Here is a 16,505-nt window from a genome sequence, read left to right on the forward strand (position 1 = left end):
CAGTCTGTTTTATCATTAGAGTTCTGTGTGGTGTAATCTTTCATAATTATTAAAGTCCTCAAAGCCAAGAGACTAATTGTATATTTCTGATTCTTTGTAGTATGAAATCAGAGAGTGCAATGAACTTGACACACTCCCAAGTCATAATCTCTCTCAGACCTTGCCAGTTTAACTGCCTTAGTAAAGAGTAACGAATGCTGTTGCTGTATGTTTGTTTTTTGTTTTTTTTAAAGCTTGTAGTTCATCTCTCATATTAAGATTTTTTTGGAAGCTGCTAGTAACAATTACTAAAAAAGTCTTTCATTAAAACGACACAGAGTTGTTGAGCAGCACTCATTTCCCTCCTCCTCTTGGAGTTGGGCTTTGAACACAGGCTTGGTGTTTGTTTTTCTACTATTTCCGAGATTTAACTGCCATCCGCCTCACTTCACTTTGATCCACTAATTACAGAAAGGCGACACACACTGAGATTGCTCCTTTAGTTTCCTGCTCCCCCCACACATGGAGTTGGCCACACTTACAGTGCACACATGCACATTGTACTCACAAGCCCTCCTATATTTTGTTTCAAAATGCGTCCTTGAGCATATGTTTGTAGTATTTGTGCATTGACTAAGTGATTTGTCTCAGCAGACATCCTGTCCAGCCTGAGCTCAACAACGCTGTTTGGAGATCAGGATGCAGTGATGAAGGCCATCCAGGAAGCGAGGAAGATGAGGGAGCAGATCCAGAGAGATCAGCTACACCATCATCAGCAGAGCATGGAGGCCAAACTGTCTGCCCTCACCGGCATGGGCCTCAACAACTGCAGGGCTGATAAGGTGAGATGGACAACCCCAGTGGTGTAATGCATAGGGCACTGGCCTCCTAAGCCAAAGGTTGTTTGTTCGAGTCCCATATTGGGTTGGTTTTAGCACAGTGATGCGGCAGGCCCATAATCCAGAGGTCAATGGATCAAAATCACTTCTGCTATTTCTCAATTCCTTATAATTTCCTGTAGCTCAGCTGATAGAATACGCTGCTATAGTAGCAATGCCAACGTTGTGGGTTTGAGTCCCATCTAGGGTGGGTTTCAACACAGCAACGCAGCGGGCCGTAACCCAGCCCCAGAGGTAAATGGATTGAAACTAACCTCTGTTATTTCTAAATTATTTTAAGAACCTGTAGCTCAACTGATAGAGCATGATGTTAGCAAAAGGTTGTGGGTACACATGTAGTGATAAAAACATTGAATGCAGTGTAATTCGCTTTATATTAAAGTATCTGCCAAATCCGTTAGTGTAATGTTAACATGTTTGTTTGACACCTTTAAAACAACAGATTCTTGTTCCTTCTCCTTTCGCCTAAGGGCACAACAACAGTCAAAGCTCAAGGACTTGAGCCCACAGTGTTTCTCAGAGATGATCTTTAAAACCAATCAAGGCCTTTGAAGCATGTCCAGAGAAGCGCCTTTGATTGGCATTGGCAGGGTAGATGGTGTACGAGTGTGTGTTTGCATTCGTGAGCGAGGACCATCGCAGTCCTCTGGTGCCTGGCCTGTGCGGGTTCAAACTGTGATGTCTCTGCTCAATTAAAGCATACAGGCAGCCCTCTTCAGCCCCTGGTGTGGGACAGGCCCACTTTGTACTGGGAGCAGGCATTCTCTCAGGGATTCCTTTTAAAAATATCTTCAATCAATGAGTCAATCAAGGAGCAGAAAAACAGGCACTGCTACCATCTGATTGATGCCACACTGCCAGTTGGCTGTGAGATGCAGGCAGGAGCCGGGAGTGGAGGCTCATTAATTTTTCAGCACCTGATTACTTTCAACCAGCATCTTAAAGTAGGTCAATGTATATGTAAAAAAGTTAAAGTGACTATTTTTCAGTCAACTTAGAAGTCTGTGCGTAAGACATCTGCACCGATGTGGGTGGCATTGAAGGAAGACCAAAGCGTGTCCTCAGTAAAGGGCAAGATCATGGCAAATTCCCCTGTTTTCACCTTAATAAGACAAACAATAGCAACATTTAACTGAAGTCATTACAATCCCAATGGTTATTTGTTAATTCCCAGGATTGGGTAATTTTTTCATTGTTGCTGCTTCTCGCAGCAATTTACTTCTTTATAGCACAGAAAGGCATTGTTGTAGTCATAATCTTGTTTTCTCAAACACAATGTCCAACTCGAAGCCATTATAAAAGGAGATATCACCTAAGCTACTGTATTACGCACTATTCTTTCACTCTTTGTTCATGTTCTTTGGAGGTGGATACGGTATGTGAACATGCAGCCATCACCTGTGGCTGTCTCCCTCCCTCTCCCTTTTCCTATTCTATCTACACCAGCCTCAACTCATCCTCTCCTTCATTCTTTACCTTCCAAAATCACTCTGGGGTTAGCTCATGGTCAGCCAAACACAAGAATATGCTGCTACATGACATGAATGTTGCTCCAACAATGGCTGAAAAGGAACATTTGTCAACAGGCAACACACACCTATGCCTGCATTGTTCTTACCAGGTAGAGCTTAACGTTTTTTCTCCTTCTCTTTTGTCTGGTCTTGGTTTTGTCTTTGCACGATTGTAAGGCCCTGCCTTTTCACATGGTTATTTGGGCACCTCAGCTCAGCTCAGGTGAGCTTTATATGTTTTTCTAAAAAGGCATCTAAGTGTTCCAGATAAAAGCTTTCACTTTGGTCAGTTTCAGAATATTAATATTTCAGCGCATCGCCTCACCTGACATAAATACTGGATGCCCTTTAATAACTGCCTTCCAGTCTGCTGTTTGGAAGTTTATCAAAGTGAAAACCTACGTGGAAAATTCTGGAAAGGTAACATAAATGGGATTAAGGAGAGGTTAAAATCATCAACTGGGGCTGTTGGTGGGTGATATTAAATATTGATTTATCCCGGAGTAACGACTGAGCTGCAGAAAAGGGCTAAGTGCTGCTGATGGATCAATTCATCTTTTAATACAAAGTGTGTCCATTGAACACAATGGAATGACCTGCATCCCTTTCCCTCTCTCTTTCCCTCTCGCACACAGAGACTTTCTTTTCTCGCATCTCTCTGTGTTCTGCCCCCTGAGATGGTGAAGTCTCATGTCTTTTAGGTGCATGTGTAAAATATTCATGTTTTAGTGCTTGCTTGGTTGTTTTTTATTTGTCTTTTTTTCTCTCTTTGACATCCCATCAGTGAAATAAAAGCTTTTATGGGACCTCTAACAATTTGCCTTTTTTCAAATATTTATTAAATGTATTATTGCCTACAGTGGGCAATTAATCTACTTTATTATTTATTCCTTATCCCAGTGCATTTTTCCCCCTTGGAAGAACACTGAGTTGTACGTTTACAGATCCGTTTTATGCATTAGATTCAATATAATAAGTTTAACAGCTTTGTTTGATTTTACTTTTCAAAATTAAATTTTACAAGCTGCGTAATGATAAGGCTCCACTTTTGGAAAGAGGCCAGATTTTGATTTTAGATTTCGGCCCCGCTAATAACCTAGTTTCTGACAGATGTCGCAGTCTGGCAAGGAGATAAAATATATTCTTGTGCTGACACTTCTCAAACTGGAATCAAAGGGTGAAAGGCCAGTGTATTGACCTATTGAGCATCCGCAGGCCTCCCCCCCCCCGCCTACATTATTGATGAGAGGAATATTCACTTTTCTCAAATCCCATAGTACCGGGCCACAAACATTTAATTGGAGCTTTGCACACACTCCTCGAAATCCTCACCCCGTACCTTTAGACCCAAAGCCAATGTTTGCCCTTGTTCCCTCCCTGTGTGTGTGTGTTAGGGTCCTATTCACACTTGCCTTTACAAAGACTTGGGTATAATCTTGTCTGGTGTGCAGCCCTGGAAGCAATTTTCTACTCCTTTTTTCTGCTGCTGTCTTGGAAATTGCCATCATAGGTTATTTTTGGCCGCAAAGTAAATCCTGCCATACATGGTTTTGGCCATCCAAAATGTGATTATATTCTGAACTCAGGCACTGCCCATAGCCAACAAGTGCCATTGTTGAGTATTGCTCACATTATTTCTTTGTTTTAATTATTCAGATGTGCAAGGGAATAAAAATAGTGCCTTTTTCGCTTACTGAGTGGGTTTGAACATCTGTGTGTGTGGGTGTATGTCCTGGGCTTGTTCTGAAACAATATTACACAGTTATTCTTCCTGTTACTTATCCCTTAGTAAGACATGAACAGAGTTTAGCTTTGTGCCGATGGCCCCTGATTTTACACTGTGGCTGCATAAAATCACAAATGTCCAAAACAGGACACTCATTCAAAAATGTAACAAGCCTCTATACTGCAGACCTGCACAGCTCTGCTTACGCCAGATATCCCACAACAAAGCCGGTGTAAAGAATAGGCTACAATGAGTCATTTATGTGGCACCATATTGGGACAGAACCCCTCCGAACAAGCGTATAAAGAAGCCTCTGTCTCCCAGATCATGTGATTCAGAGTGTCCATTATTGTAAATAGATTGCATGATAAGAGCAGAGAAAGCAAGGTCCCTCTTAACAGATCCTTAAGGACTCAGTGAACAGTTCAGGGTCTTTTAAGGCTGACAACCCATAAAAATAATAATAATGAAAAAAGGAAACCAAAAAGAAAAACAGAGCTGGAGACTTTCTTTTACTGCAGAGAGATGGACACATATAAAATGGTTTATTTCCCTAGTGATGTTGAAGGTCAGATGTTGTGGGTAAATTTCCCCGTTTTTATAAGAGAGCACAAGTTGTTGGTTTTACATGCAGTTATGCTATAATCTACCACTGAATAGCACATTCTAAAAGCAGATTTCAATAAAAGGAGAGCATTAGGCTGAGAACATAGAACTATTAGGGCTGCCTGACTCGGGTGAAATGTCACAATGTCCTCAGATGATGTGCTCCTGGAAGGTAAAAAAAAAGTTCTGTGATTGGATGCCCACCAGTGGAGGGAGGTCGCAGCCCCACCCATGCTCTGCCCGCGCCTGCTTCTTCGGTCTGGGAGCCTGCGAGCGCAGAGCACCGCTCGGGAATAAAAACCGAGCGACCGCATGAAAGAAACTCTGGGCTCGCTGCACAATTGTATGTGCTTTAGACTAAACGTTTCAAAACTACCAACTACTGGAAAGCTGCACCATTATAAATAACATTGTGATTGGTTACAGCAGGAATTGAAAGCAGATGAGGGGCAAAATAGCTGCACTGAGTTGTATTGAGTCTTGCTCTCAATACAGCCAAAGACTTTTAAGATGGCTGAAGCTCACAACCTATATTGCATATACAGAGTCTGCACTCATTGTAATAGGCTTTCAAAGCCTCCCTTTATTTCTCTGTCACTCAGATCTCTCAGCCAGGTGTAGAACTGACAGAACATGCTGTATTCGCAGCTTTCAGAGCTAAGGCAAGGACATGGCGCACACACTTATTCGCTGGACCATTCTGTCTTAGCAAAAAAAAAAATTTTTTTTTTTGTGCATCTGGGCAACAGTAAAGGCAGATTACTAAATCGACTTGCTTGCACCTGCCAAGGTCAGTCATTTGTTTTGATCAACCTGCTAATACTGTACCTTTCTATTTCCTTCTTCATCTATAAGCAGCGGAGGTGTATGCTTCTCTGGCTCCATTTTTAAAACATCTGGACATGGATTTGAATGGCCACGCTAAGCAGCACGGTGCCCATAATTGTCTCACAATTGCCATTATCTGGACTCATGCAAACCCGGCTGGTACAATCCAAGGCCATATGGCTGAAGCCAGGCTATTTATACAGGAGGAAAAGCGTCACTCTATGGCAGTGTGATGTGTAAGTACAGGGTAGACACCAGCACAATGCGCTCCTGCCCAAAATACATGCCATTGCCGATGCATCTGCGGGCAGCGCTGCAGTCCTCAGCCACATGTTCTGCGGCCGGCCTGATTAAAGCCGTCTCCGCTTCGCTGACATGGGCTCCTCACTCTGGCTCCGCTCCAGATGTTCAGAAGTTCCACCAGCCTTTCCATTGCTCCTTCTGTGTTATTACTTCACCGTGCAACCATCCTCTGTAGAAACTAAATGCATTCTGTAACCAAATTTGTGGAAGAAGGGGGAAAAAAAGAATAGTAGAGGGGAGATTATTGTGGGTGTCTTTTTCCACTTCAGCTTAGGACTGTGTGGTTATAATTTTAGATGTGGGAATGAAGGGCTGCATGCTGAACTCATTTGAGGGAAGGGCCAGCCGTGCGCCAGAGAGGTCGCGGTTAGCATGGGAGGGGCACAACGTGTAACATGACATCTTGCATTGTTTCTTTTTTTGGCTCCCTCACCGCGTTCTCCCTTTCTCCTTCGCTCTGGCCTTCTTGTACTTGCGGAGAGTTGGGGCTCCTGCCATCTTGCTGGTGTAATGCACATTATAAATATCCTTTATAGCACAATGGTTAGAGAGATCTGCCCGTGAGTATCTGCCTGGCCGGACAGGCCTCTCTCAGGACGGTACACTCCCTTTACTGCTCTTCTGTTGCAAAGTGATCAGTAAAAATTTAATGACACCATAAAATAATAAAAATGCCATTGATTTATCGCAGCACTTGATGCGGACAGTAGTAAAGCCGCTTTAGACCTTTTTCAAGTCTTCAAACAAAAAGCCTGGTGTTATGCATATAAATTATCTATTTTTTTTTATTTCTGCGCAATACTAATTCTATGATATAAATTACACAAAGTTACAACCAATTAGTGTATAAAACATAGTATATAAAATTTAATAGAAATTCATTGTGCAATGTTTGAAGGTGTGCACATTTCGTTTTATGTTCTTAATCACTTACAGACTGTTAATGTGCACTGTAAACAGACCATCACTATCTCCTGCAGTTATAAGCCATGAATGAACTCTCTCCCTCAGTCCATTTAGTTAGACTGGAGACACTGAGGTGTCTAATCCCATTTCCATGTACTGTAATAGCTCTCTGCCAACTCATTCTTTAATTACTTTTTTGTGTCCAAGAGGAAAAGGAGAAAGTTTAGCATCCAAACAGTATTTAATGAAACTCACTGATGGATGCTTCTTGTTCCCCAAACTGATGTTTAATGATCATGACTTTATAAAAGGGGTTGATTGATCAGAGAGAGCCAGCTGAGCAGGCAGGATGGGAGGACAGAGGCAAGTAATTTATTACACCCCTTCTAAACACACACACATACATACAGTTGTTGAGCTCTTCCCCAGTGGACTGTCCACGGCGCATCGGCCATTGCTCGTGCGACTAATCGCACATCAGTCAATTTGTCATCGGGGGCTGTGCGCCTCTTTCATTAAGTGCAATAATGCAGTCTGGTGATGAATACAGCAGTGTAGGAGGCTTTATACACAGTGTGGCACGCCGAGCTAGCGCTCCAACTTATCTTTACAAAGCCGCCCGGGCCCAGCGGGGACCGATACACATGTCATAATTATAAAACACTTAAATAAGCAAGGCAGAGTCAAGACAGGCAGCTCTTAATGACAGGCCATAAGCAGGTAGTGGTTAATTGTACATCAGAATCACTCAGATGGCCATAAATAATGATTGTTCCATCAAGTGTGGTGGGAAATTGTGGTTCTCTCTCTCTCTCTCTCTCTCTCTCTCTCTCTCTCTCTCATCTCTCTCTCTCTCTACCGCTCCTCTCTCTGTCTCTCAGATGCTTAAGTCCTGTTTGTTTTTTTTATAGTAATTACTAGTAAAAAAAAAAAAAAAGAAGTAGGCACTCAAAGTGCACTGAAAAGTCTTGAATACAAGTAAAACTATTCACTTGTTTTGTTTTTATACAATATATTTATATATTTGTTTTTTTGTAAAATACACGTTATCGCGCATCATTTGCAGACAAAAAAAGTTTAGTCAGACAATTCTATTTCTAACCTTGCAATTTTTAAACAGTAAATGACAGTGAATAAAGTCTATTTAAAGTGACATCAGGTGCAATGAGCACAGAATCATCCCAAGTAATCCACTATTGTCATGGGCTATTGACAACTTGAGCCGAAGTGATAATCTTTTGCCATGTGAAGAGCTTCCATGCTCCATGGGCTCCCCAGTGGCAAAAAGACCAGAAAACAAACAAACGAGCAAAACGGCCAAAGCAGCCCGGCTGAAAGATTAATGTGTACGTTGGTATCTGTGTCTGCATGTGTGGCAGGGGAGCTGTTAACATTGTGTTGGGAGCCCGCCCGAGTGTCTGTTCAAACTGTGCATGATAGGCATTCTCTAAAGAAAAGAGAAAGACAATTCAAGCACACCTTTTGCCTGAGATTGTATGCACACCCTGGGAGAAGAACAAATGCTCTGGGAACACCTCGCTGTTACGTGCCTGGCTTTTAGTGTCTTCCAGGCCTGACTGGAGAGGGGAGAGATTTCTTGTATCATGCCGAGTCAAAGTGTCCATCTCCTCCTTGAGTCTTCAGAGAGAGTGAGACAGGTCTCCGCTAATGCACTGCCGCACTCAAGGCAGAACTAGGTCATTTAACAATGGGCCCGAGCAGTGGTCGGCCCCTCTTCCTCTGCATAATACATTAAGTGTAATGTGCTGCAGCCATTCAGGAGGGCCCCCCAAAAGCTGTTATTTTATTCTGTAAATGCACACGGACATGACATTTAATATTGTCGCTCGGGCGAGGAATGACAGGGGTTTATTGTGCATCAAGTGCGACATGATGCCGAGTTTAATCTGAACAGAAAGCAACACGACAAAAGGGAAAACACAGCATGTTCCTCCAAGAATGGGCCTTGAATAAATGATAGACAGAGAACTCAGGGCAGCCGAGATGAGCATGTGCTGCAGAGAGGGAAAGAATAAGAAAAAAAAAAAAAACCTGAACATTTCACTGGAGGTCCCAAGCTGCATTGTGTGCACAGGATCTTTCAGTGAGTTGTTTTGAAACCCTTTTTAGAAGAGTGTTCCACACTCTTATCGGTACAAGTCCCTACAGATGAAGACAGTAAAAGACTAGAGCCGTGATAAAGATGGCTTGACATGGGCATATCAAAATGCACACATGTGTGTCCTATGTCAAAAGCATAATTCACCCAAAAATGAAAATTCTGTCATCATTTAATTACCCTCATGTTATTACAAATCAGTCACCATTCACTTTAAAGGGATAGTTCACCCAAAAATGAAAATTATCTCATTATTTACTAACCCTTATGATATCCCAGGTGTGTATGACTTTCTTTCTTCACCAGAACACATCTGAAGAAAAATAGAAAAATAACTTAGCTCAGTAGTGAATGGCGATTTCTCTTTTGAAGCTTCAAAAATCACTGACAGTCCGCATAAACTTCATCCATACGACTTCAGCTGTTAAATTAATGTCTTCTAAAGCGACACGATCGCGTTTGGTGCAGAAAAGATAAATATTTAAGTACTTTTTTAAACTCTAAATTATGCTTCCAGTCAGGAGTGGAAAGCTTGTGTGACGTAATCGCATTGGCATTTGAAACATGTGAGAACTGACGCGTGTGCGTCACAGCCAGAAGAGCAGCGCTGTTTACGAGTGAGAAGAAGGAACGTGTTACAGAAGCTTCATTGATTTTGGTTTAGATATGTATTTATCTGTTTCTTTATTCACAATGGTGTATTTGTGTGCTCATCCTGGATGTCTCAACCGAGTGGAGAACCTGAGATTACGTCTGTATCATGGTAACGCAAATACGTCACATGAGAGACCGCTTGGACCCTCTCGTGAAGCGTTGGATTATAGTTAAAAAGTACTTAAATATTGATTTTTTTCGTACCAAAAGTGATCATATCGCTTTAGAAGGTGGTGTCGTATGGATGAAGTTTATGCTGACTGTCTGTGATTTTTGGAGCATTAAAAGAGAAATCTCCATTCACTTGCATTTTAAGGGCCTACTGAGCTTCAACATTTTTGTTGAAGATACAAACACAATTGATATTTCTTTCTTTCTTTTTTTTTTTTTTTCATAAACTTAAATGATCAGCCTCACATATCTCTGCTGTGGATCTTGAGGTTACTGCAGTTTTCACACTGTTTTCTCTAAATCATAGTTAATCCAAGACTGTCTGTCACAGGACACATCATAGTCTAAGAAACATGATTTTGGTCATAATTTAATTTTGACAAAATGTGTACAATTCTCATTTATGCAAAGTAATTTATCTGAATAAACACAGTTTTATTTATTAAACGTTATTCTGTCATATATATAGATAATATTAGATATTGGTAGACAGGTAACTGTTTATCTCAAACAGTACTGATTTTATTTTATTTTTTTCATATTTCGCAGGAGAGGTCTCATTACGACAGCCTGAGCCATCACCTGGGTAAACTAGGCGAGGATGGAAAGATCGGTCACAGAGTCATCGACCTCACCAGGCCAGAGGATTTTGAAGGTAAGTGTTACTCTGTCTGTAGTGGTACATTGTGTCAAATCATAATGCTACAGCTCACAAATTCTGTTTGCCGCACTTTGTACCCTTGCAAAGCATGTGGCATATACTGTATCTGACACTACTTGCTACTCGGCTACAGTGAGGAATGTGGTCACATACAGTTCAGTCACATGGTCAGATTGACTGGATTACATGGGCGCTCGGTTAGAGTCAGGGAAAGTTAAAGGCACTAATGCAGTGTGTGTATTCTGGGGTGGACTACACAACTGTACTTAACGTTTTTCACAGCTAGTTCTGATTTGCTAGTTGATGACAAGCTAGTTGTTGTCCTCCAGGCATGGGCTCCATTGCCACAGCTCTTGTTTGATATGCTGGGCGCGGAGGTGTAACTTTAGATAGCACTTATATGACAAGGCGTCATCTCCTTTTGTGGCTCTGTTAGTAACCAGTAGTGAGGAACATGAATATGAACCAGTGTTTTTCCAATGTAAATATTTGTAACAGTTCCCATGGAAATCCAGAGCAAAGACATGGACAAAAAAAAAAAAAAAACTAAATATGTTATGATGGGTATTATCAAATGTATAAAATGAGCAGTGAGCCTTGAACATTTTTGTTGAAGATACAAACACAATTGATATATATTTTTTTTTTTTTCATAAACTTAAATGATCAGCCTCACATAACTCTGTTTGTTTATGAGCTTTCAAAAACATAATTTATTTATTTGGGCTGGGTAGAAATCTCGAAACCTCTGTAAATAGAGGTTTCGAGATGCAGTTTTTCTGGTCTGGCTGGATCTTCTCTGACCAGACCAGAGCAGATTCCCGCCAAGGAGCCTGTCCCACCCCTTTCTGATCAGTGAGAAAGTTGGGTTCTCGGGTCCTCCACACGGTGGGAACCTGTCTCCTGTGGGCTCTGGGGCAGTCAAAGCAGGGCTGAGGGCACAAAGCAGCCCAAGTGATGGGGTGTTCCTTTAGAGTTCCAAATGGAGGTGAAGGAACAGAGAACGTCCCGCCAGTTAACTCCCAGTAGGGAGTAGATTATGAGTAGGCAAAGGCCACAGAGGTTTCTCATCCCAGGGGGGAGCAGTGAACAAGGCGCCAGTGCGAGCACTCAGAGCTCACCAAGAGCCGTCCCATCTCCATCTTCCCACAAACAAATCGAGATGAAGGATGTGAACGGCATTTTTATGATGATGCACCCCACATTAAATATTCTCTTTTACAACCAGAGTGTGTTTATCCGTTAAGAAACACAGAGCATGTTTACTTGGGCGTTTTTTGTTTAGAACCTTTTTTTTTTTTTCTTGATAGACCAAGTCAAACAAATTTCATTCCTTTCCTTAAAACATTTCAGCAATGTAAGCACCGTGGATTTGATACCTACGAATGAAAAAAGCAGTACTTCATCCCTTTTATTCTGCTTATTTGCCACTAGTCTCTGTTTTATTACACTGTTTAGAAGTTTTGTCAATAAAGCTATCTACACTTTTTATGCCCTTTAAATTATTTATCAACTGACTAGGAAACTACCATTTGAGAATAAAATTTCTTGACACTTTAACAGGGCAAACAGACTCACACAGTAACTGCCATTGGGAGCAGAGGAAAATTACAGAGTGAATGTTACTGCGTTCATAACAGCGGCATGCTTCCCTGTGTGGTGGTCCTGCCTGCTGAAAAGATGCGTTATATTGAAAACGGCTCGGAGTGTAAAACAGCTCTCTGTCATTCCTGTAACTCACAGAAAGCTTTAGGTGGCTTGAACTAATATTTGCAAAGCATGCAGCAACCAAATTAACAGCTACCAAAGTTCTAACGAGAGAGAGGGGCCGTTGGAAAATAACCGCGGGGTATGGAAATAGATAGAATTTCCTTCATTTCACATAAAGCCACGAGCCACATGCATCAGCTCACCGCAAAGTCATTAGGTCTTTTTAAGCTCAGATGAAAAACATTAACTGATACCACAAAAGGCTTAAGTATGGCCCCTTTGTTCATTTACATATGGCAGCGTATAAGTTTTGTTTGCCGAATGGGTCGGGTCGTGCGTGTGTTTAAACTATCTCTGTCAGAGAGGGGTCTTAGCAGAACAAAGGGCGTGTTGAAAGATTCCAGGGGGCAGGAAGTTGAGGTAATATAAGCACACTTTTTTGACAATACCAGCCAAAAAAAGCAGTGGCTGGACTGATTAACTAGGAATGGACAAATTACTTTGTAATCTACTTATGATATGGGCTCAGAGCTGTGGTTTTTTTATGTGTTTGATTGGTTAAATTGCTGCAAGGTTATTAAATGGAAATCTTTTGACTGTAGTCAAAGCAAAAAATCTAAAGGTTAAACAGGCATCTTTGTGTTAGTGGATCGTTTTATGAACAAGTTTGATAAACAGCATATTATTATGTCATAATTTGAACAAAGACATGTAGGGATCTATAAAAAAACAACAATCAATAAAACATTACAGTTTACCATATAATTAATCATACTTACCGTAAATCAGCTCAGACAAAAGACAAATACTTTGCACAGTTTTTTTTTTTTTTTTTTTTTTTTGCATCTGTGTGTACAGTAAAGAGACAAGAGAAAGCCAATGCATTCCCATTACCACTGTTGCTGTAGTCTGCATTTCAGTCTGTGTTTCCTTTAACTGACAGCCTCTGAAACGGTGCACAAAGGAATTTAGTATGCCCCTCTAAAAAACCTTACAACATCCAGAGTGAGATGCATGAGAAATAATAGCTTAAAGAAAAATTTGGTGACAATCTGTGCTTTTGTCCCTATATACTCACACACAAACACATGCACACACACCTAGCAGAATTCCAAATATCCAGCTGGGTGAAAACCAACAATTGGCATGTTAAAGCAGTGGTCTTATATCACATGTAAGTTGCAATGGTTTAATTAGTGGAATATGAGTGCTGACATGAATGGGAGAGCCCTGCATTGTGTCATATCTGTCTGTGCGCATTAATCCAGGCTGATCCTCCCTCTCGCTGGAAAGACTCCCATAGCCAGCGCTGAATACCTTTATGGAAAGGTGTCTCTTTCTTTATTTGATCATGGGCAAAGGGCCCGGCAGGTTTGCGTGATTGTTGCTTGTTTCGCAGAGCATTGGGAGCGGATTCTTGTGTGACAGTCTGTGTGTGCCCTCGGAACAAAAGGCTAGCTGCAGTGAGAGCCTGAGAGGCTCAGCCTTTTGGCTCCATTCCGCATACCGTCGAGTCTGGGCCTGCTGCAGACAGGTGTGCTTGGCCGCAGGGCCCCTTTCGCTCTCTCTCTCGATCTCTGTAATTCATACAGTCCCCCTCTGCTCTCCCTCCTGTTCACCGGGAGAGACAAATTAAATGGAGATTCTTGTATCGCTCTGTCATGTTAGGCACCGGGTCTCATAAATCACAATAAAGTCGATTAGAAGCCTCCTGCCGTCAACCCCCCACCCACACTTATGCACCTCAGGGGGTCTCCCGTGGCATCCCAAAACATCTGCATTTATTTATACAATAACACACCTAACTAGGTGCTTCCTAAAAGCGAAGCACGTGGGAAAGAAATGTCAATTAATGCTAATTTGTAAATGTCAGAGGCATGTAACCTCTCTTTTATTAAACAACAACAACCAGAAAAAAAGCAGAGGGTTGTAAATTTCATGTTGTGGATATGGGGTGACGTTGCACAAGGCAACCTTGCTGCCAACTCTTTGGCTGGTTTTGATTATGGCACATCATGACTGCAGCGGGGTGGGGGGGTATGGACCACCTGTGTCTGCAAGCGGGGCTCCATGCCAGGGGCCGCTGCTCCCTCGTCCCCACAGAGCACCAGCTCGCAGAGGCAGACGAGCGACACCCCCCACCCCTCCACACCCAGATGCAGTCTTGTGCGGCATTTAAGTCGGCTCTCATTCCTGTGGTCCGCTCAGATGGATGAGAGTGCTGTGTCTGTGTCTGCTTAGCCGCCCTGCAGCCTGCTGACACACGACAGCAACAACAGGGCATGAGATGATTATTACAACCAGTCCCGGTCCCTCTCATTAACTTTCTCCCTCAGCCCCTGTCAGTAGAGAAACAGAAGAAAAGCAGCTTAAAGGAATAGTTCACCCAAAAATGAAAATTCTCTCATCATTTACTCACCATCATGCCATGCCATCCCAGATGTGTATGACTTTCTTTCTTCTGCAGAACACAAATTATGATTTTTAGAAGAATATTTCAGCTCTGTAGGTCCATACAATGCAAGTGAATGGGTGCCAAAATATTGACGCTCCAGAAAGCACATAAAGACGTCATAAAAGTAATCTATATGACTCCAGTGTTTTATATCTTCAGAAGTGATATGATAGGTGTGGGTGAGAAACAGATCAATAATTAAGTCGTTTTTTGCAAGCAATTCTTATCCCTGCCCAGTAGGGGGAAATATGCATGAAGAATGTGAATCACCAAAAACACAAGAAGGAGAATGTGAAAGTAATCTGTTTCTCACCCACACCTATCATATCGCTTCTGAAGACATTGATTTAACCACCGGAGTCTTATTGATTACTTTTATGCTGACTTATGTGATTTTTTGGGCTTCAATATTTTGCCACTCATTCACTTGCATTGTGTAGACCAAAATAGCTGAAAATTCTTCTAAAAATCTTCATTTGAGTTCAGCAGATGAAAGAAAGTCATACACATCTGGGATGGCATAATTGTGAGTAAATGATGAGAGAATTTTCATTTTTGGGTGAACTATTCCTTTAAGGGGTCGTCCAGACTGAACGCGTTCTTGCGCTAATAAAAAGCTAGATGCAGTGAAATGAATAGAACAAAATGCAGGTGTCAATTTTTTTTTTTTTTTTAAATATGATCTTTTTTAAATTTACACGGTGTCCAAAAAACATGCTGCTCCAGCCTGGGATGCTGAAAAAAACAGAGACGTCCAGCACAACGATCAAAAATGACAATCTGGTGCACGTTTACATAGAAATACAATCAAAACACAAAAACGCATTCGTGAGTCCAGCTGCTGTTTTTCTCTCATGCCACTCTAGCATGCTATGTCTCTTTTACTCATAAGCTGTTCACCTCTGCCTATATCTGCTTGCATGCCAGTATATAAATTGCTGAATCAGTGTCAGTGGTAAAGTAATGGCACGGGGGTGAATCATAAATTAGAGCCGGCCATCTCTACACCCTGAGCAGACAGTGGCTGTCGTGTCTGGGCGAGGTGGCTGAGTGAGTGAGTGAGTGAGTGAGTGAGTGAGTGAGTGAGTGAATGAGTGAGTGAGTGAGTGAGCGAGCGAGCGAGAGAGCGAGCGAATGCTGGCTGGCAAGGTAATGAATGCCTTCATCTTGCCCTGGCAGTCAGCAGATTGCCCAGCGTTGATGGATACTGTCAGCCCTACGCTACACTACATTTCATTGCACAATAAACATGGCTGTCAAAACCAAACAAAGTGAAATCAATTTATCCTGCACGGTGAGTGCGTGCTAAATGAAATTAATGTACTGTGCGGGGAAGGGTGCCGCTGTATAATCCCCACACCCCCGGCAGCTTGCTTGGGGTTGAGCCCCAGGGCTGTGTTGTTCCATACAGAGAGAGCTGGAACTAGGCAGATATTTTTCTTGTGTGTATGGTGGTACAAATGTATTGCACGTTTGTGAGGTGTGAAGCTCCACACAGACATATGTGAAGGGCTGCGGAGGTACTGCCTTTGCCAGACTGATGAAGGAAGATCATAGAGAGGCAAGATCAGAGAGCACCTTCGAGAGAGAGAGAGAGAGAGAGAGAGAGAGAGAGAGAGAGAGAGAGAGAGAGAGAGTGAGTCAGACGCCTATGGACCTAAGCAGTGACAGCAGACCCTGACTGATGCACCATGACTGTGTGGAGCTCTAAACTGTCTGGCCAGCCAGATAAAGGGCAGCCCTTTCTGGATTAGGAATGCGCTGGTATGATTGTTAAACATGACATGTGTAAATGGATCTTTGGGGGCCTGAGCAAAGCCATTCTGCCCATCAGGACCTGGGGAATAGAGCCTCCTGCTGGCTGCCTGAAACTTAGAGCTGATCTCTCACAGGATCCCCATCTTGCTGATGTGTGTACAAGTGTGTTTGAGAACAGAGAAGTTTAATCTTGTGAGAAGATTCCGCTGTGAACTCTTT

At 42.3% G+C, this 16,505-nt stretch overlaps 1 protein-coding gene across 14 annotated transcripts in view; it reads left to right on the forward strand.

The window, feature by feature from the left end:
- The window catches only part of LOC127411375 (transcription factor SOX-6-like), a 167,869-nt gene that overhangs the window by 141,077 nt on the left and 10,287 nt on the right, over nucleotides 1–16,505 (forward strand). For all 14 annotated transcript variants that reach the window (XM_051647601.1, XM_051647387.1, XM_051647760.1 and 11 more), the window contains 2 exons: nucleotides 634–821; nucleotides 10,252–10,357. In XM_051647601.1, coding sequence (XP_051503561.1) covers nucleotides 634–821; nucleotides 10,252–10,357 — 294 coding nt within the window. The remainder of the gene's footprint in view (nucleotides 1–633; nucleotides 822–10,251; nucleotides 10,358–16,505) is intronic.

Source organism: Myxocyprinus asiaticus, chromosome 1 (assembly GCF_019703515.2).
Source record: "Myxocyprinus asiaticus isolate MX2 ecotype Aquarium Trade chromosome 1, UBuf_Myxa_2, whole genome shotgun sequence".
NCBI classification, from domain to species: domain Eukaryota; kingdom Metazoa; phylum Chordata; class Actinopteri; order Cypriniformes; family Catostomidae; genus Myxocyprinus; species Myxocyprinus asiaticus.